Raw genomic sequence first — 22,434 nt, 5'->3', positions numbered from 1 at the left:
CTATGTGGAGTTTTGTTTGCTCTCTGGTCTAATTGCTACCTGTAATGCCTAACAGTGGTTGGTCTGATTCTTAATCCATCAACTGCACTGAGAAATGGGAAATTTCTTACCCACTCTGCCTCTCAGCCACTTGATTTTATTATTTTTAGTACCAGTACTTAGATTTCTAATGTTTGAGCTCTGTTTTTAATCCTAATTTAGTCCTCTGATGTGTAACGGGTTGGTTTCGTTACTGTTTTGAACAGACAGAATGGTAAATGGAATCCATTCTTGAGCCCCTGGAGCATAACTCACGCACCAGCTCAGATGTAGTTTTGATTTTTTTTTCACTTTTCTTCATTTCATAGGGAGAGTGTCCATGGTTTCCTTTGGCCTCTTTTGTTAATTTTTACTGGGCCAGCTCGATCTATGGGCATATAAAAGCCCTAAACATACGCGGCTCTAGCATGCTAGAAAAGTATATTCACTCACTTCACTGAAAATTTGAGTACAGGGAGAATTCTATATCCAGATTACTTCCTGCACACATAGCAAATGCCGCCCTCTATTCTTCGTGGGCTCTAAGCATTACTAATGTGGTGGAGCATCCACATTCAGTTGTTTCTTTTCTCTTTGTGAGTAGCCTGGGTACTTTCTGTCCTGAAAGCTTTCTGGTTTTTTGGTGGTGGTGGTGGGTTTGTGTGTGTGTGTGTGTGTGTGTGTGTGTGTGTGTATGTGTATACATGTTCATCTGGACATGAGTAAGAATATGCAAAGAGCACAGGCCTTGGAAGGCGAGCTTCCAGGCATTTGTGCAGTCCTCATATTAGAAACTCGCACCTTTACTGACCCTGAGATAATTCCACATTTTCTACAACAAATTTTCCTATCATCTCTTGTATTCTGGCTTTGTAATGCCTAATAACTGCCTTTTATTTATATTCAACTAATGTTTGTTTCATTTAAATAGCAAATATTTCAATAAGACTTTATTTTTAAAAAGAAATGTGTACATATTAACTGCCCTTTCTTTGAATCCAAAATGGGAATTTTTTTCTTCATCTTAAAATACTTGAAACTTAAAATATTATTATATTTTATTATATTTATTATTATATAAATATTATACCTGTTTTGTGTGTGTGTGTGTGTGTGTGTGTGTGTGTGTGTATGTGTGTGTGTATACAGGAAAAGAGAGAAAATAAATTTCTAATATTTTTATTTTGAAGTGAAAATTTCATTTGTATTCCATTGTTTCAGACATACAAGAAGTCTGAAACTTCTCATTTCAAGTTTGTTTTGAAAGTAGTAATTTGTATCTTTTCTTGTATGCGCGTTTATTTCATGCTACCGTCACTGACAGAAGGGATTGAATACAGTGTTTTGTTAACTAATTTCCTTGATTTATATTTTACTAATAAGTGTTTGACACCTAGTAGGACAACATAAAGGGACTGGAGAGGGGACTGACTTCAGTTTCCCAGAACCCACAGGATGGAAAGAGGAAACCAATTCCCACTAATTGTTCTCTCTCTCTCTTTCTCTTCTCTTCTCCTCTTCTCTTCTCTTCTCTTCTCTCTCTCTCTCTCTGTCTCTCTCTCTCTCTCTCTCTCTGTCTCTCTGTCTCTCTCTCTGTCTCTCTCTCTGTCTCTCTCTCTGTCTCTCTCTCTCTCACACACACACATACTAAGTAAGTTAATTAATTAATTAAATGTAAAACATACATACAAGCTAATATGTATTTAGGAAGTTATGTGCTCATACACATGTACAAATGCATTTAACAACAATTGCTTCCATGTATTTAAAAGGGAGCAATCTGGGGCATATGAGAGAGTTTTTGGAGGGAAGAAAGGGAAGTAGGAAATAATGCAATTACATAAAAATCTCAAAAAAGAAAGAAAATTTTAAAAATTAAAGACCATCCTTAAAAGAAGTTCCCATCTACAAAGACAAAGAACAGTAAGAACAGCATTCATGTATGGAGGCGGAGAATGGCACCGTCTCCCGAGAGCTCAGCCGCAGCATCTTTCTCCACTGCAGTAAAGCAGACATGCGCTCCTGCATTGCCGAAGAGACAGCAGGCGTTGGTCCCACTGCCTGCATTACTGTGGCAGATGTAATATTAAAGCCATTCTAAACAAAGTCCTCATTTTGGTCTCGGAATACTTTTGGCAGGTTTTCCTGTTTACCTATGACAATGAGGCACTGCAGGACAGCTCATCCCTGGAACTCTCCATGAGGAAGAAATGAGCAAACTAATGTCACACACTTACTGAACAACTCCAGAAAAATCAACCACGGTCTCAGAAGCCACTAGAATTCAGTGGTTCTCAACTTGTGGAGTCATGACATCTTTGGAGTCATATGTCAGCTACCTTGCATACTGTATATTTAAAAAGGGTTCATTACGGTCACAAAATTACAGCTATGAAGTAGCAACAAAGTAACATGTGCTACATGAAGCTAAACTCTTTATTTTGAAATAGTTTTTAAGTTTCATATCACTCCTACCACTCTCACCCCTTCCCAGCCCCTTCTCCCACTCCAGGATTCATGACCTCTTCCCTAATTATTATTGACATGTCTATTCATACATACGAATGCGTACACAAGTTTATATGGACAACTGATTAGGCTAGCTTCACTTGTTTACAAATGTGTGCAGAGTTGACCACCTGAAATCAGACAACCTTTGTGGGAGTTTATCCCTTGGTGGTGACTGACCCTTCCTCTCAGCAGCCGCTGACTTCCTATCATCTTCATCTAGGGGTGAGACAATGTTTTGAACCCATAATTACAAAAAAATTATATAACCTGTTATTAATTTTGATCCTGTCTCATAAATCCAATAATCCCTAAACATTCATTTCTGAATATCATTCACCAAACTCCTATGATTTCCTAAACATTCACAAGTATAGTTCCTGTTTCTTTCTTGAGGTAGTTCATCCTGTTCATGGACTGGCTATTTTGCCACCTAAAAAGTTATAAAATAAGTCTGCCTTCTCTGACTTAGCAGGGTTACGTGTCAGCAGGGCTCTGCTTCAGGTGTTTGCCTATGGTTTGAATGCTGGTTGATGATCCTATTTTATAAAGTTGTCATTAACAACAACATATTTTAAAAATGATCTGATTTCCACAGTATTTGAATGATGCCTTAAACACGTACATTGTAATCACTGTCTTATTTTGGACTGCAATAAAATTCTCTGCAGAAATTTATTCCTCCCAATCTGAGGCTGCAAAGGGCAAGATCAAGGCATAGACAGATCTTGCTTCTCCACGACCGGCAGCTTCTCTTGGGTGTGATATCCTAGAAGGGCCAAGGAGCCCCTCCCCTAGGACATCATTATATCCCAGCACATGTCACCTTATGGATACACACACACACACACACACACACACACACACACACACACACACTCAGACCATGGCAACATTCTCAATTGACCTAACTTTTTAAACTATTTTATTTTGAGAACTTTGATAAACTCAATTTGAATAAAACAGTCAACTTCATTTCTAAGTTTTGTTTGCTTTACTTCATCTATTTACTTATAAAATTGGTAATTGTTGGAAAAATTCAAAGGAACACAATTTTTTACACTGGCTAATGAAACTAAAAAATCACTGGTGAGTCTTAGATCTCAAAATGTAATTGAAGGCAAATAAAGGGGAAAATTCATTATGAGGAACCTGAGTTGAATCTAAAGTAAACTTTCTATTTCAAATTCAACACATTAAGTTCAGCTTGCGTGTATGTCCTGGTAATAATGTTCTCTGACTCCACAAGTTCTGTGTAACACGGCTCTTACAGCTTTGTGTACTTTTGCTAAATGTGGATGTATTAAGCTAGTCAAAGACATTGCAGCAGTTTCCCAAGGCTGTAGTATAACTCCTATATTACACAACCTGCTCCATTTTAAAACTACAAGTACGTTTGATTATGGGAGTCTTCTTACCATCTTTGGTATTGGTGTAGTTCTTTGTGGTCTTGACAAGAAAGCAACGAATTTTTTCGTCAAGTTAGGTAATTCATCATGAATTCCTCCAACCTGTAAATTCCAAAACAGCACATTGAAACAAAGAGGTAAAAGGTATACAGCTTATGTTGTTGATGTAAGTAGCACTAGAAACAATAAGCTTGCAACGAAGCTTGGCAATACTGCTCCATCAGTAAAAGCAGACAAATATTCAAAATTTAAAAATTTTACAGATATAGAAGTAAAAACTTAAATCCAATGAGCCACAGGATGGAAACAGTTGGCTCTAAAGCCTGTAGTTACGTATAACAGATCCGAATCCATGAGTTGAATATGTAATGGAGGTCATTAAGAGACTATGTCTCCTACGATGTCCGAAGCTATGTGTACCCATTGTGTCACGAGCATTTGCTGCGTAAACATGAGTGAAGGACCGAAACAACAGGAGACATGCTTAGTGCACGGCGGAAAGACCAGGGGCCTCACCCACACGCTGAGGACTACAAGTAACTAAGGAATGCTGAGAGCCAGAGAAATGATAGTGTCCAGGAAAGTGCACATTTACTGTGGTCAGCCCTGAGAAGACAAGTAACACACTTAGGATAATATGCATACACATACGCAAGTCACAACACTTATTGAAAAGTGAGGCCATGAACTTGAAAGAGAGCAAGTAGTGGCATATAAGAGAGTTGGGAAGGGGTAAACGAAGGGTAGAGTACATAATTATATAATTGTACAGTAATCTTTAAAAAATAACTAAATGTATTAGGATGAATTTTAGCTATACTCAAATGTCATATTTAGAAGTCAATTACTTTCAGTGTTAGAACCAGTCTATTATAATCACAATAATATAAAATATAATTTATGTGTTCAATTATGTAGCATTATTTGTTAATACTTTATTATTAATACACAAAGCATATTAGCTAGAACTTTAACTTAATTTTGTGCAATTCTGAACTAATATGTTTTCTCAGCAAAATGATCAATACTCTTTTAATGTGATATTCCCTCACATGCACTCAAATTGCAAATTAATAAACTAGAAGAGGCAGGTAATCTACAATTTTAATTTACAACTCCTTATTCCCTGTGAAGTACTATTTCTAATTTAATATAATTTATTCATTTTATTTATTTAAACTGTATAAATAGTTGCAGCATTCCAAGTTTATACAAGGTTTTCATTCTCATCTTTATAGACATCACTGTTTTCATTTCAGAACTTCATATTTTTATTTAGTATTTCAGAATTTGACAGATAGTGGGTAATGGCCTGACACATCAATTCCTTATTCATTTTATGATTAACATTAACTTATTGAAAAGCCAAATCTCTTGCACATTCTTTCTGTAAAACTGTCTGCTTCTTTAGCCAAAATGCCAAAGTTAGTTCTAGAAATAAATCTAGTTTGTGTCAAAATGACCCAAAAAGCCGTGACTACACAGTACAGTGATTAAAAGGAATGAAAAAAAATAAAAGGAACTGAAAACCTGGGACAGAGTAAATATATGTCATGACAGTAGACTGTATATGACAGACTTGAACCCCACAGTAGAGCAAACAAGGAAAACTTAAAATATTTCCACTTATATCCAGGGAATGTCAGAAGTGTGTATTTATATGTTACACTCGGTGAAACTGAAGCACTAAAGGTTTCCCAACCAAAAAAAAAAGAAAGAAAGAAAGAAAAAAGCCCTGTAGTCCAAACAAATGCACTACTAAATTCTTCCAGAGCCTTAGAGAAGAACCAACAATAGACTCTTTAAAGCATTCATTAAATAAAAGAGAAATTAAAGATGAAGTTTACATGATCAATAAATACATGAAAAATGAAAAATGTTCATCCCAGTCAATACAGCAATTACCAAAATAATCAAACCGGAGCCTGGCGAGATGGCCCGGGATTTAAGAGTACATAACTGCTCTTGCAGAAGACCAATGTTTGGGTCCCAGCAGTAATTTCTAATTGATCACAGCAAGAGGAGGGACAGGCGGGGGGGGGGGGAGTAGAGAAACAGATAAATAGAAGAAAACTTTTTCAGAGAAGCCAAACAACAGTGAATGCTAGGACAATGCAAACAAAAGGGCCCTTGTAAACTACTGTGGGAGTAACAATTAATACAGCCACTGCGAAAACCACTATAAATTCTCTCAAATGACTAAAGCTGCAGTTTCCACATGATCCACCTGTAGCCAGATACTCCTCGGTATATGTGCGAAGGACTCACAGTAGGCATGCCAACAGAAGTACCAATACAACAGTATTTACTGCAGCCCAGTATTTGAGTTATGGAATCACCCAAAGTAACCATCAACAGATGAATGTGCAATATATGCTTGAACTGACAATGCCCCTGACAAGAGCCACAGACTGACAAAACCCCAATGCTGGGCATGAGAAACACTTTTGAACAGTTGAGCAATGCAATGCACATGATTCCCTGGACAGCACACACTACTGATGTGGCCTTTGGTTGTTCCCTCTGCTGAAGTCACTGCTCAGTTGGGACACAAAACTTGGCTTGAAGGTGGATACCCTTTAGTCTAACTTACATAGTACCAGAAAATACTGTATAAGCTGCCAAGGGAGGGAAGCAACTAATGGTCTTACCCAGATGTAATACCTATGAAGCATGAATCTGACCAGCGTGGCAAGATGCAGTAAATGCCACACACATATTGGCCGTAACCAACAGCTGTCTGATTGGATGTAAGGCCCATTTGACAGTTGGGAAATTGTGCCTAAAATTAAAACCTAACCAAGTTCCAGGGCTAGCAAAGTTCTCAGAAACTAGTCAACTATTTCCACTTTGCTAGACCAGCATAATTCTTACTGCGCTCTAATCGTATCCTCATACCCACAGTAAGTGTAGCTATCACAGCCGATTGAAGAGGTGTCTCTTCTCAGCAAATAGAGAGCACCACAGAAAACCACAACTGCATGCAATGCAGACATTGATGGAATAGCCATGTCAGAGTCCGTGAATCTGTGGTCTAAGGAACACTATGGAAGGAGGTGCAGCAAGACTGTAGGGGTGACAGTATCATGGTCAGCTGTGAGACATTCTCTCCTAGAAATAGCTATATAAACAAGACAGGATCAATGTCAATGTCAATAGACAAGCTGACATGAAAGGACAATATCACAGGGTTCCACCCATACATTGAACTATAGACAGTTAATGACTGTTGGGAGACAGATATTAGCCTCTCCTGGGGAATGAGACCTTTATGGGTTGTATTTAAATATGTGTGCATATGTATAAACACACATCAATAATAATTATAATGAAAGAAAAGGTCACTACCAGCTTGAGAGTGAGGATCACTGGTGGGACTGTAAGAAGGATACCCGAGAGGGCTGTGGTCACCCTTCTACCATACACCTGCCTGGCCCATGGAAACAAATGCTGCAGGCTTTCTCTCATATATCTAAAGATCATGTTTAAAACAAGACTTGAAATTAAAAGAATACTCTATGGATCCGCATAAGGACAACATCAGAAACAAAGGAGGAAAAACTGAAGGAGCTCAAAGGGAAATATGCAAAGAATCAAATGCATAATATATATTTTGAGAATGATATAATGAAACTCATTAGTTTGTGAAATCAATATATAATAATAAAAGAAAGAATTACAGAATTTAAGAAAGGTGAAATTGAGTGTGTTTGGGGGTATGGGTTTCTTGTGGGTTTTTTTTATTCTGATTTAATTGGGCATCTTTTGTTGCGAGGTGTATGGCAGTGGGGATTAGGGAGCTGGGAGTAGCCATCAGAAAGTCCCAGATGCAAGGAAAGCAAAAGGCTCCTGACACCCAACTGGGATGTCATTAGTTGAAATATCCAACAAAGGGGGGAGAGAACCTATAGAGATTATATCCAGAACTTAGGCATGGCCCCCGGTTGAGGAATGGGGCCACCTACCAATTCAAAATTTTTAACACAGAATTGTTCCTGTCTAAATGAAATGTGAGGACAAAGTGTGGAACAAAGACTGAAGGAAAGGTCATCCAGAGGCTGCTCCATCTAGGGATCCATCCCATCTGCAGACACCAAACCAAGACACAATTGATAATGCAAAGAAGGTTTGCTGAGCAGAGCCTGGTATAGCTGTGCCCCAAGAGGCTCTGCCAGAGCCTGACCAATACCCATATGGATGCTTGCAGCCAATCATCAGACTGAGCCTGGGGACCCCAATGGAGGAGTTAGAAGAAGGACTGCAGGGGCTGAAGTGGTTTTCAAACCCATATGAAAAACAGCAATATCAACTAATTTGCATTGTCTGGCAACAGTGGGAGTGGGGACCCTTGGTCCTGTGGAGGCTTGATGCCCCAGAGTGGGGGACTGCTGGGATGATGAGGCAGGAGTGAGTAGGTGGGCTGGTGGGGGAACACCCTCATAGAAATGAGACAAGGGTTTTGTGGAGGGGGAAACTGGGATGGGGGATAACATTTGAAATGTAAATAAATGAAATAACCAATAAAGAGAGAGCAAATAAGAAAGGGCATATACTTGAGTGCATGGGAAGCTGGGAAGAATCTGGGAGGAGTTGGGAGAGGAGGAGCCATGATTCGACTATATTGTATAAATAGAATTTCCAATAAAAAAGAAAAAATAATGTAATAACTTCATTTAGGGTAAAAAACTTAAAATTGTAGATTCTCCTAACAGAAAACGTATACACCCAAACATGAAGAGAGGGGTAAGGGCAACAGGTTCAGAGTATGACAAACAGCCTGACATACACATGTATTGGGATCCCAGAAGCAGGAAAAAGATATGACATAAGAAATGTAAGAAGAAAACACAGACAAGAATTGTTTCAAATGGACAACACAGAGCAAGCAACGATGTAAAAGCTCTACAAATTCCAGACAGATGTACTGAAGAGAAAGCAACACTTACTCATACCAAAGACACAAATGAGAGATGCAAAAGCTTCAGTTCACAGGAAAATCCATATGCAGAGCAACCCATTTGTCTCTGGAAACCACACAGCAGCATCATTAAAGTACTGAAAATAACTAGCAACCTAAAATTTTACAGCCAAAGAATTATTCAAAATCTATACAACATGGGCCTTTCAGACAACCCGAGCCTATAATAACTCAGCAGCGGCAGACAGAAGGGAACTGAAAATTCTAGACCGTAGCGTGAAAATGCAGAAAGAAGTGAACTTCCTGGTCATGGTGTAGCTATCAGTGAATTCAGGTGAAGCAAAGCAATACTATTCAAAGAGTTTAACATATACAAATTTAGGATGTGGCAATGTATTGAAATGGAATGAGAATGCTCTAAGAAGACATGGTGGGACTAATTTCCCAAGAGTCCCGTGGGAAAAAACAATGTAACTAAAACTAATGAACTAGTGGTGTGTTTTACATACAGCACAGCAAAATGTTCTTAAAATAAATAAAAAAAAAAAACTAAAATTCATGACAAGCCCCTCAAAACCTCTAAGGTAGGTTTAATGTACTATTTTATAATCATAAATAAAATAGGGTTATGTCAAACTAAATCTTTACTAAAAAAGAAATGAGTGAAAAGATATGTGAGAAAAAAAGTATGAGAAAAAAGTTCACAAATCTAAAAAGAATCTGCCAATCAAAAGACTAAAAACTCCTAGGGCAGACTTTGCTCACTTCTCAACTCTTTAATAAACTGGTGAATTTAATGGAAATAAGTTGACAACGAAAAGATAACTATTGTGACGACCTTCACATACACTGTGGAGGGGAGAAGGAGGAGTTTTAAGAAAAATAAAATAAAATAAAAATGTCTATAAATTACACTGTGCTCCAAGTTGGCAGGTATAGTTAGTTGTGGGCACTGGCCGAAGAATCATCCTGACATAACGTGTGTGAGCTGACTGTGACAATCCTCCTTGGTTAGAAGACACCTTAGAGACCAGACAGGTGGGGCCACTGGATACCTGCCAACATGGCTTTCTTGTGGAAGAAAGCTTGTGTGTAAGGCACCTGAGTCTTTTATGATGGGCAGATAGCGTAAGCTCTGCTTGAGGCAAAGGTATAAATGTCTTTAAAGGTTGTGTACTATTAAATCGTACTAAAAATGGTAGTAGAAAAAATGTGCAAAAGCAATAAAATATTTACACAGAATACAAGTACTGAGGGTGTTTGCTTAGAAAACAAATCTAAAAAATAAACTTCAAAACAGAAAGCTGGAAAATATAATGTTTAATCATATGTTTTATGTATGATAAAATGCAAAAATTAATTCGGAGCATTGAATTAAACACTTGCATAATCCCTGCCTTTACATCATTTAGTGTTTTATATTCTGGTTTGTTCCTGTTAGCACTGATGCTTCAGCTTAATCATACTGTACATAGTAAATACTGATTAAAGTCTGATTCCAGCTTAATTGCTTTGAGCTGTGACCAGAGCATCAAGACTTTTAAATGTCCTTAGGCACTGCAATGACAGCAAGCTTGGGAATGCATTTCTGCAAAACAGTCAGCCATTTCATACTGTAATGCTCTGAATTTTGGACCTGGCATTTGAACATCAGTTATTAAAAAGTGAATTGAGGTTTCACTTGTTTCTAGGCCATTTATGCCTTCCGTTTCCCAAGCATCGTCAATAAGCATAAATCCTGAGTGATGAAAAGAGAAAGAATGTGGCCGCGGGGAGACACATCGGGCAACAAGGGTGAGGCTCAAATTCATCTGAAGAGCCTACATGGCAGGGGTAAAAAGCTTACCCCTGGAAGTTATACTCTGAACCTCACAGATATCCCATGTCATGTGAACAGACACACACACACACACACACACACACACACAGTTTAAAATGCCATTATGTAACCCAGTACCATGTCCAGTGAGTTTATACTATAAAAAGAAGCTCATATATTATATTATATGTGATTATATAATACAATTATATTACACATGCTTCTATGTAATCTGTAATACTATAACAGAATTATAATGTTCTATATTATAAAATTATATTATATACTATAAATCTGTCCTAACCCAAAACCTAATTAATAAGCTAACTCCTCTACTGAATCAAATTCTCAGACTCCCATCCTCACCCACTGACCTCTCCTGCTCGCCTTACCCACAAAGAACCTTCTTATTACAAAACATTTTTAAACTGGCCATCTGGTTAATTCTCCCTAAACCTCAACGATTGTGTACCAAATATCTCCATTTCTTTGTCAGAAGCTATGAGCCTTTGCTTTCCTGACTACTTTTCCTTGAACATGGCTTTAATGCAGAATTTTTTCAGATGTGATGTTTGTGATCTATAGAGCTCTAGTGTGTAAGGTTTTGTCTGTTTGTTGCTTTTGTAATTCATCTGCTGAGCATGATTAGTCTTTTACTTTTCATGACACATAGAGTAATTAGAACAGCTTACCGTACTTGCTTAGCAATTCTATTACTACATAATAATAAAGCAAAATAAAAAAAATGAGTGTCTTGCTAATAACCTATCACCTGATAATCACTAGGCCCAGGACTACTGGAAGTTTCTTTCTCAGCTGCAAACAAAGTTCGAGGCACACAAGACCCAAATCCAGTTTTCTTTGACTTCTTCAAGCAGGGATTTTTGACCTGGACTTTCACAATGTTGCGTGAGATATCATAAAAGCCAGGACCTAAAATTATGAAGAACATTATGTGTAAGAATAAGCACACGTTTAAGAACTTTTTTTAAACTAAGTAACACTAAATAATCATTTTAGAAGGAGGTCCATATATTTCTGGGTATATGGTGTAGACACTTCATAAAATTTGTAAGTGGCCTTCAAAGTTAAAGAGCAAATATGAGTGAGTGTCAGAAGCTCGCAGAGAGAGCAGTGGCGACATTCTAAATTATGAGAGTTACATGAAACTTTTAGAAAATTTACAAAACACAAGCCCAGAAGTTGCCAGGGGACAGGAATGGGGTGGACATTAATGTCAAGGGTGCATGTGAGAAAGTTTAAACTATGTGACTGTTTCAGAACTTGGTAATAACAGTGGCTGGCAGTGTAAAAGAAAGCAGGAAGTGTGAGGCCATTTGTAAGCCATGCACCATGCTGAGCTGTAGTGGCCACTCCAGGGAATTGCTGACAGAAGACACCTCAAATGTGCTGGAAAGGAACATACTGGGAACAGAGGTAGCTACTCTCTGCCCCAGCGACAATATCCTAGGTCTATACAACATCAAAGCAAAGCTACCAAAGGAAATTATTCCTTCCATAGTAAATTTTTGCAGCCTAAGTTATTATCTAAAGCTTCTCCTCTTGCTGTTACTAAGGCTTCCCAAATCCCTCTCTAATGAGGCATGCTCTGATATTTCCCAGTGTCCTAGTTTGGTTTCTGTTGCAGTGATTAAAACATTAGCCAAAGCTAACCAGGACATAGAAACAGTCAGATTGAAACAAGTGGAAATGGTTCAGTGCCTGTTGTGAGGTGTTTACAATGTTCTGGGGTTCGAAGGACACAGCTCCACCCTGCTCCTCCAGCAAGCACAGTTTGACTTGGAAACTTTTGCTGGCTCCCCTTCACACATCCCACTGTCCTTGGTGGTCACCCCACACTCCTGGCATCTCCAATATGCTGAGGTCTTCATTGCAATAGGGACTGCCTCTCCTGGGCTCTCTTCATGCTCTCAAACCAAGCTTGAGAGTACCAAACCTCACCTCTCTCTACAACACTTTCAGTCCTAGGGTCGCCACCACAATTGAGGCCACACCTGCATCCGTGGTACCCTGATTTCTCTGCTGGGATTCTATCACTCAAAAATGGCACCAAGATGCATCCATGGTCTATGAGACCTTTATGTCTCCAAAACCAGTGCCAGGTAGGCTACTCTTACCCATTGCCAAGTTCAGAGACCAGCCTGAGATGCAGCCTGGACATTCCCTCTGAACCACATTGTCTGTGTGCTGACCCTGAGAAAATACTCCTCAGAATATATCACCTCAATGATGTTAGTATCTTATTAACCACAACTGATTCTTCAGCCAATTCTAACCAGCACCAATTGTTCCAGTAAAGCAATCATTTCACTACCAGATATTCTTTTTGTTCATTTTTATTCATTTGCATTTCAAATGTTATTCCACTTCCCAGTTTCCCCTCCACAAGCCTCCTATTCTCTCCTCCCCTCCCCTGCCTCTGTAAGAGTGCTCCCCCACCCATCCACCCATTCCTGCCTCAGCATCCTAGCATTCTGCTATCCTGGGTCATCAAGACTCACAGGCTCCCCTCCTGGTGATGCCAGGAAAGGCCATCCTCCGCTCCATATCCACCTAGAGCCATGCCCACGCTCACCCCACCGTTTACTCTTTGGTTGGTGGTTTAGTCCCTGGGAGCTTTGGGGATCTGCCTGATTGATATTGTTGTTCGTCCTATGGGGTTACAAACCTCTTCAGCTCCTACAGTCCTCTCCCTAACTTCTCCATTGGGTCCTCGACCCAGTCCGATGTTTGGCTGCATGCCTCCACATCTATATTGGTCCAGCTCTGGCAGAGCCTCTCAGGGGACAGCTATACCGGGCTCTAAAATTCTATATGAACAGTCCTAATAGAACTGTTGCATCTTTCTGGAACTTCACAAGCTAGGCCCCCACCTCCACACCTCTCTCAACATTCTTGTCTTCCAAGCTTCCATAACAGCCCATTAACTTCTGAGTGTTCAACAGCTTTTTCTAGCTGAAAGCTCTCAAATCCTCCCAAGGACCATAATCAGGTTCAACAGAAACACCCCCAAGATCTTAGTGCCAGTCTTCTGTTCTAGTTTAGTGTGTCTTGCTGTGGTTAAGTAATAAAGTATTGAACAACTGCACCTAGAGGGAAGAGAGGGTTTATCTGAATTACAGATTAACAGCATTAAGGAAAGTCAAGCAGAAACTTAAGACAGGGACCTGGGTATCGGAGCTGAAGCAGAGGGCATGGAAGGACGCTGCTCAGTGGCTTTCCTCCCCTGGCTTGCTCTGTTGCATTTCATATGCAATCCAGGCCCACATACCCAGGAATGATGCTACCCACAGTGGGTATGCCATCTATATCAAGTAGCAATCAAGAAAAAATGTCCCACAGACATGCCCACGGACCAGTCTGGTAGAGGCAGTTGAGATGTTTCTCCCCAGCTAAGGCAAGGGTTGTGTTAAGTTAGCAATAAAACTAACCAAGGCAAAAATGATCCATGCTACCATGATATCAATTCTAAGTGCCATCTTGTTTAATGTAACTCACGAGCCACTTTAAATGGCAGCTAACATACGTTTATCAAGATCACCAACTGTATGCTTTAAATTATTTTTATTATGGACAAACTAAAAGTCAAAAGAGAATACATGAATAAATCACAAAGCTAAACACACTAGAAAGCTGGTGTAAAATGTATTTAACATGAAAAGGACTCACCTATCTTCTAATGCTCCTCTCAGCACACATGCACCATCTCACTCCTTCCTTACGGCAACAGACTGAACTCAGGGTATGTTCTACAGGGGTCTGAATGAATCGAGTTTCATATACTTTTCACTAGAGGTAATATAAACCTCTATATAAACTTCTATGGTGTTGAAAGGGTTTTCTTGATAAAATAGGCCGATACTTGCAATAAATATTTGAGTGTCCTCTCTATGGGTCAGTTTCTTTTCAAGAGAAGTCTGTTTGGGTGGATTCACGCTCATTAGTGAAATAGGACATATCTGAATAGGACACATAGTTTCAGTTATATGTATTCTATTCAATTGGCTCTGTTACTTAATCTTACTAAAACTTTACTATATATTGATTTGTCTGCTTTCCGGATAATCAATACTTACACTTTTTTTTTTACTTTATATAATACCATCAAACATAGAACTTTAATAAGTTAAACGCTCTCATGTATTCACCCTGTTAAGAATACTAAGTTATACAGAGAGTAAAAGATTAACCACAGACCTGGTAGTTCCTGTGTCTTGAAATCCTCTGTAAATCGGGCAGCACTTTGGCCAAACGGCGAAAACACCCCTGATCTTTTCTTTGGGCCCTTGAAAGCAGTTTGTGTTACATTATATGTGCCAGGAGCTGGGGTATATGATTTGATAGGTTCGAATCTCTAGGGAAATATATCATAAAAAAATGGGAAGTAAGATTGCGTACTTCATGAGTTAGAATCTAGAGGGTATTCTTTAATGTGGCGAAGACAACATAAATGAACTAAGAACTTTTGGTCATCAAAACATAAACTTTTTCATAGAATTTGGTAAAGTCACTGATTTGCTAATAGAGTTATGTAAGGTATGGTGTGACACATTTCACTGAGGGAAAAATGTTGAGGGAAGTCTCTAGTTCTGGATAACAGTGTAAGGACAGCTTTAACTTTTAAATATTCTTTACTTAAAGATTATGAGGGATCTTGTGTTGTGTGTGTGTGTGTGTGTGTGTGTGTGTGTGTGTGTGTGTGTGTAAAAAGGTCACATCTGGAGGGGTGGGGGCAGAAGTCAAGTCAAAAGTCTTCATTAGTTGCTTCTCCACCTGAGTTTTTGAGATGGGGTCTTTTAAGAACCTACAGCTTACTTGTTAACTAGACTGGCTGGCCAAAGGCCCCAGAGATCCTTCTGTATTTACCTTCTGATACTGATGTAGTCAAATACTGTAGTTGCCTAGAGCATTTCTCCCTTTAACCCCTTCACTATGGCATAAGGAGTAATTGTTCATTTGTGGATTTATTATCATTTTAGAAGGTTTTTTTTTCATTAATTGTTCATTTACTTTACAGCCCAATATCTGCCCCCTCCTCCCAGCCCCCTTCTTTCACAGCTCCTCCCTTCACTTCCCCTCCACATTCTCCTCTGAGAAGGAGTAAGGCCCCCCTGGGTATCATCCCACCATGGCATATCGAGTCTCTGCAGAACGAGGTGCATCCTCTCATACTGAGGACAGCCAAATAAGGCAGTCCAGTTAGAGGAACAGATCCACAGGAAGGCAGCAGAAACAGAGCCAACCCCTGTTTCAGTTGTTGGGGGACCAGGCATAAAGACCAAGATGCACATCCACTATCCCTGTGGGGGTCAAGGTCCACCCCATGCTTGCTCTTTGGTTGGTGGTTCAGTCTCTGGGAGATCCAAAAGGTCCAGGTTAATTGACTCTATTGGTCTTTCTGGGGAGTCCCTGTCCTCTTTGTGTCCCTCAATCTTTCCCCCAGCTCTTCCATAACACTGTGGTCTCTATCTAATGTTTGGCTATGGTTCTCTGCATCTGTCTACATTAGCTGCTGGATGAAGCCTCTCAGAGGACAGTTAAGCTAGGCATCTGTCTGCAAGCATAACAGAGTATCGTTAATAATAGTGTCAGGAATTGGTTCTTACCCAGGGTAAGGGTCTCAAATTGGGCCAGTCATTGGTTGGCCATTCCCTCCAGCTGTGGCTCACTGTGTCACTGCACATCACGTAGGCAAGGTATAATTTAGGTCAGAGGTTTTGTGGGTAGATTGCTGTCCTTATCCCTCCACTGGGGTCCTATCAGGCAACAGGAAGTAGACACTTCTGGCTTCATATCCCTCACTGCTAAGAGTCTCAGCTAGAGTCACTATCATAGACTCTCCAGAGCTCCCCTGCTCCTGTCTCAGGTCTCTGGCACTTCCAAAGGATGCATTCTCTACCAATTTCAATCCTCTTTACCCTGCTCTCCCTACAACTGATCCCCTCCCTGACCCTCTCCCATCCTCTCTCCCAAACAGTTAAGCTCCCTCTATCTAACTCCAATATATATTTTATTTCCCCTCATGAAGATGATTCAAGCATCCTTTTTTGTGCCCTCCTGGTTATTTGGCATCTTTGGGTCTATGTATTGTATCATGGTTATCTTGTACTTTATGACTAATAATCACTTATAAGGAAGAACATACTATACATATCTATTTGGGTCTAGGTTACCTCACTCAGGATACTATTTTGTAATTCCACGCATTTGCTGCAAAATTCCCAATGTCCTTGTTTTTAATAGCTGATAGTATTCAATTGTGTAAATGAACCACATTTTCTTTACCATTCTTTGGTTGAGGGACATCTGGCTTGTTTCAATTTCCTCGTTATTACAAACAAAGTTTCTATGAACATAGTTGAGCATGTGTCCTTATAGGAACATACAGCAACCTTTGCTTATATGTACAAAAGTGGTATAGTTAGGTAAAAAGGTAGAACTATTCCCAACTTTTCTGAGAAATTGCCAAATAGATTTCCAAATTTGTTCTGTAGTTTCCACTCCAACCAGCAACGTATCGTGTTCCCCTTGCTCCAACATCCTTGCCAGCATGTGTGGTCCCATGAGTTTCAGCTCTTAGCCTTACTGATGGGTGAAAGGAGAAATCTCAGAGTCATTTTGATTTGCATTTATTTCCCTAATGACTAAGACTGAATATTTGTTTAAGTGTTTCTCAGCCACTAGAAATTCTTCTGTTGAGAATTATCTCTTTAGCTCTGTATCCCATTTTTTAATTGGGATATTTGGGTTGTTGGTGTCTAACTTCTTGAGATCTTTATAAATGTTAAAAGGTATTAGCCCTCTGTCACATGAAGGGTTGGTTAAGATCTTTTCCCATTTAGTGGGCTACCATTTTGCTGTGTTAAAAGTGTCCTCTGCATTGCAGAAGTTTTCTAGTGTCATGAGATCCCATTTATTAACTGTTGATTTTAGTACCTGAGCTTCAGGTGTGCTGTTCAGGAAGTTGTCTCCCCTATAAATGAGTTCAGGGCTAGTCTCCAATTTCTGTTCTATTAGATTTAATGTATCTGGTTTTACAGTAAGGTCTTTGTTCCTCTTGGATCTGAGTTTTGGGCAGAGTGATAAGTATATATCTATTTGTGTTCATCTAAGTCCAGCACCATTGTTGAAGATGCTCTCCCTTTTCCATTGTATGGTTTTGGCTTTGTTGTCAAAAAAACAAATGTCTGTAGGTGTGTGAGTTTATTTCTGGGTCTTCAATTCTATCCCATTGGCCAACCAGTTTGACTCTGTACCAATACCATGCAGTTATTATTACTATTCATCTGTACTACAGCATGAAGTCAGGAATGGTGATACCTCAAAAAATCCTTTTATTGTTCAATATTATTTTAGCTAGCCCGGGTTTGTTATTTTGTTTTGTTTTTTTCATATGAAGGTGAGAATTATTCTTTCAAGGTCTATAAAAATTGTGTTGGAATGTTCATGGGAATTGCATTAAATCTATATACTGCCTTTGGTTTAGATGGCCATATTCATTATGTTTATCCTCCATGTCCATGAGCATGGGAGATCTTTTTATCTTCTGAGATCTTCTTCAATTTAAAGTTATTTATAACTAGACACTCAAAGTTCTAGTTATACAGGTCTTTCACTTGCTTGGTTAGAGTTATGCCAAGATATTTTATATTATTTGAGGCTATTATGAAGGATGTTATCTCCCTAACTTCCTTCTCAGCCCATCTATTATTTGTATAAAGGATGACTGCTGATTTCTTGGAGTTAACTTTGTATCCAGCCACTTAGCTAAAGGTGTTTTGTCAGCTTTAGGAGTTCTCTGGTAGAACTTTTGGGGCCTCTAATGTATACCATTATATTATCTATGAATAGTGATGCTTCGTTACTTCTTCCTTTCCAATTTGTATCTCCTTGATCTCCATAAGTTGTCTTGTTGCTCTAGCTAGGACTTGAAATACTACTTTTAAGAGCCAGGGAGAGAGTGGACACATTGATTTTGATGGAATTACTTTAGGTTTCTATTTAATTTGATATTTGCCATTGACTTACTGTACATTGCCTTTATTATGTTTAGATATGGACCTTGTATCTTTGATCTCTCTAAGACTTTTAACATGAGGAGATGTTGGATTTTTGTCAAAGGCTTTTATAGAATCTAAGGAGGTGATCACATAACTTTTTTTAAGTTTGTTTATGTGGTGAATTATGTTGATGGATCTTCATATCTCAAACTAGCCCAGCATCACTGGGATAAAGCCTATCTGATCATGGTAAATGATGTCTTTAATGTATTTGTGAATTTGGTTTGCAAGTTTTTATTGAGTATTTTTACACCAGTGTTAATAAAGGAAATTAGTCTGAAACTCTCTTTCTTTGTTGACTTTTTGTTTGGTTTAACTTTTAGGGTGACGGTGGCCTAATAGAATACGTTTGACAGTGTTTCTTCTATTTCTATTTTGTAGATACTTTGAGGAATATAGGTATTAGCACTTTCTTCTCTAAACCCATTTGACCCTGGGCTTTTTTTTTTGGGGGGGGGGGGTTAATGGCTGTTTCTATTTCCTTGTTGTTATAGAACTATTCAGATAGTTTGCCTGATTTTTTATTTAACTTTGGTAAGTGGTTTCTGTCTAGAAAATCATCCATTTCATTTAAATTTTCCAATTTTTTTTAGTGTATAGGCTTTTTGAAGCAAGACCTAATGATTCCCTGATTTTCCTTAGTGTTCATTGTTATGTCTCCTTTTTCATTTCTGATCTTCTTAATTTGGGTACTATTTCTCTACTTCTGTGTGTGATCGCTTCTTCTTTATCCCCTTGAACTTTCCGGTGTGCTTTTAAATTCTCAGTGAGAGAATTCTCCGATTTTTTATAAAGGCACTCAGTGCTATGAACTTTCCCATTAGCATTGCTTTCATTGTAATCCAAAATTTTGGGTATGTTGTGCTCTTATTTTAATTGAATTCTATGAAGTCTTTAATTTCTTTCTTTATTTCTTCCCTGACCCAGTTATCATTGAGTAGAGAGTTGTTCAGTTTCCATGACTATGTAGGCTTTCAGTTGTTTCTGTTGTTGAAGTTCAGCTTTAATCCATTGATGTCTGATAAGATACAAGGAATTATTTCAATCTTCTTGTACATGTTGAGACACACTTTATAACTAAGTGAATTGTCAACTTTGGGGAGGTTAAATGAGTCACGGAGAAGAAGGTATAATCTTTTCTGTTTGGGTGAAATATTCTGTACATATCTGCTATATCCATTTGATTCACAACCTCTATTAATCTCATTATTTCATTTTAGTTTCTTTTTAGTTTCTCACCTATTAATTGGTGAGAGTGGGGTGTTGAAGTCTCCCCACTATTAATGTATAAAGTTTGCTATGTGATTTAAGCTTTAGTAATGTTTCTTTTATGAACGTGCTTGCTCTTGCATTTGGGGCATAGACATTCAGAATTGAGAGGCCATTTGCTGGCCATATTACATTTGATAAGTACAAAGCTTCCTTCCCCATTTCTTTTGATTACTTTTGGTTGAAAGCCTATTTTATTAAATATTAGAATGGCTGCCCCAGCCTCTTTCTTCAGACTGTTTTCTTAGAACACCTTTTTCCAGCACTCAACTCTGAAATTGTCATTGTTTCTGAGATGTGTTTCTTGTATACAACAGAATCATGGATCCTCTTTATGTTAACCTGCGTCTTTTTATTGGGGAATTGAGTCCATTGGTGTTAAGAAATATTAATGATCAATGATTGTTAATTCCTATTATAATGGTGATACTTTGGAGGAGGGGAAATTGAGATTTTCTTCTTTGGTTTTGTTTGTGTAAAGTATACATTTATTTCTTGTGTTTTCTTGGGTGTAGTTACCCTCCTTATGCTAGAGCTTTCCTTCTAGTATCCTCTGTCAGGTTCAATCAGTAGAAAGATATTGTTTAAATTTAGGTTTGTCACGGAATATCTTGCTTTATCAATCTATGGTGATTTAAACTTTTACTGAGTATAGTAGTCTGGAATTACACCTGTGATCTCTTAGAGACTATACAACATCTGCTTGGGCCCTTTGGGCTTTTAAAGTCTCTGTTGAGAAGTCTCATATAATTCTAGTAGGTATGCCTTTATAAGTTACATTGACATTTATCCCTTGTGGCTTTTAATATTCTTTCTTTGTTCTAGACATTTAGTGTTGTAATTATCATGTGGTGGGAGTATTTTCATTTTTGGGAGGGTCCACTCTATTTGGTGTTCTGTAAGCTTATTATACATTCAGAGAAACATTCATTGCTGCCTCACTTTTTTTTTTTTCACTGCAGTGTGTGAGGAGTTCACAGTGTATGCCATTTTCTTATTTCTATAATATGAATTCACCTATAGGAAGGCTAATTTCACACTAGAGTATATCAACCAACAATCAGAAGTCTATAAAAGTTGATAAGAGGGCACTACAGCCCATTCCAACTCCTTTTTAATCCTTTCCAGAGAGCCAACAACATTGCTTTCTGATTTATCCTCTGTGTTTGAATAAAACCAAGCAATTATGTGTATGTTTCCTTCACCTCTTCTTCTCATACAAAATTTCAGTGTACCAAATATGCCTTCTGCATTTTGGGAAAACAAGCAAATGTCAAGGCCAACAAACCTAACCTCTCAAAGACTAGGAAAGCTCCTGGGTGTGTCAATTTTTACAATCCCATGGATAGTTCTAAAGCATATCCAGAACTTGAAACCATTGTTGCAATAAAAATGTTGTGTTTTGTAAAATAATAAATCAAAAGATGAGGAGATTCATTGTATTTTTGTAAAATACTAGACTATTCCTGAAATACACCTAAAATTTCCCATAAACACAGCTGCATTTACTCCTATGAAGCAGAAAGTGTTACTTGAAAGTCTACCTTCCTAATTGAATTGTTTTCTTTTTCTATTACTATAATTCATATATCTTTTTGAATTAAACTAAACAACCTCTATGAAGCAATCAGGTTTAGTTTTAACACCTCTGTGTCTTCAGCCATTATTCTTTCTTTCACTGCCATCCTTTTGAACAAAATTATTATTTTTATTTTCTATTTATAAAATATGATTTAAATGATTGCTGCCAAATGATATAAAATTAGACCTATGTACTAAATGAAAGGAAGTTAGAAAACTCAAAAGCACCAATTATAACTTGTATTGTTAAAAATCAAACATGCAAGCGCGCACAAACATGCATGCACACACACACACTGTCTTTTATACCTATCTCTTGTGCCATGCCTTAAATATTATTAAGGCGCTCAAGACTAAAATCTAATATTTACTTTTGAGTCTCCATAGTCCCTCAATACATCTAATTCATTAGAATATAATCTTAATTATATCTATAAAATATATATTCTGTCTACCTGTCTCCAAGGAAGAGATGTTAAATACATTGAAAACAAAGTAGTTGCTATAATAATTTTCCCATGTTAAATAAAATCATCAGAACTGCACAGAGTACAAGCAGATAATTTTCACTACTACCTTGTCTGCAGGCTGCTGCATTATAAATATTTGCCAGTCTCTTAGCCTTCTTTCTATAGAAATATCCTGAAGACATTTGAGCTTACTTGGAATGCTCCTTGAATGGCCTGAGTGGTTGCTATGGAACAGGTACTCTGACTGCAATATCACTAGTGAAGGTCCCGGGTGCATGTGTACCCCTATGGCAGGTATGACAGATTCTGTCATACCATTCTCTACACATTACATATTCCCACATGGACTACACTTAATACT

The 22,434-nt window shown here is 38.2% G+C and overlaps 1 protein-coding gene across 1 annotated transcript in view; it reads right to left on the bottom strand.

Annotated features, from left to right (window-relative positions):
- Nucleotides 1–22,434, bottom strand: part of STPG2 (sperm tail PG-rich repeat containing 2) — a gene marked incomplete at both ends in the record, with an annotated part of 424,307 nt that overhangs the window by 340,653 nt on the left and 61,220 nt on the right. The window contains 3 exons of the mRNA XM_080916047.1: nt 3,945–4,037; nt 11,445–11,605; nt 14,891–15,047. Of these exons, the coding sequence (XP_080772173.1) occupies nt 3,945–4,037; nt 11,445–11,605; nt 14,891–15,047 (411 nt within the window). The remainder of the gene's footprint in view (nt 1–3,944; nt 4,038–11,444; nt 11,606–14,890; nt 15,048–22,434) is intronic.

The sequence above is a fragment of the Micromys minutus genome (genome assembly GCF_963924665.1).
Source record: "Micromys minutus genome assembly, chromosome: 4".
Classification (NCBI taxonomy): Eukaryota; Metazoa; Chordata; class Mammalia; order Rodentia; family Muridae; genus Micromys; species Micromys minutus.
This window is presented reverse-complemented; position numbering and strand designations above follow the sequence as displayed.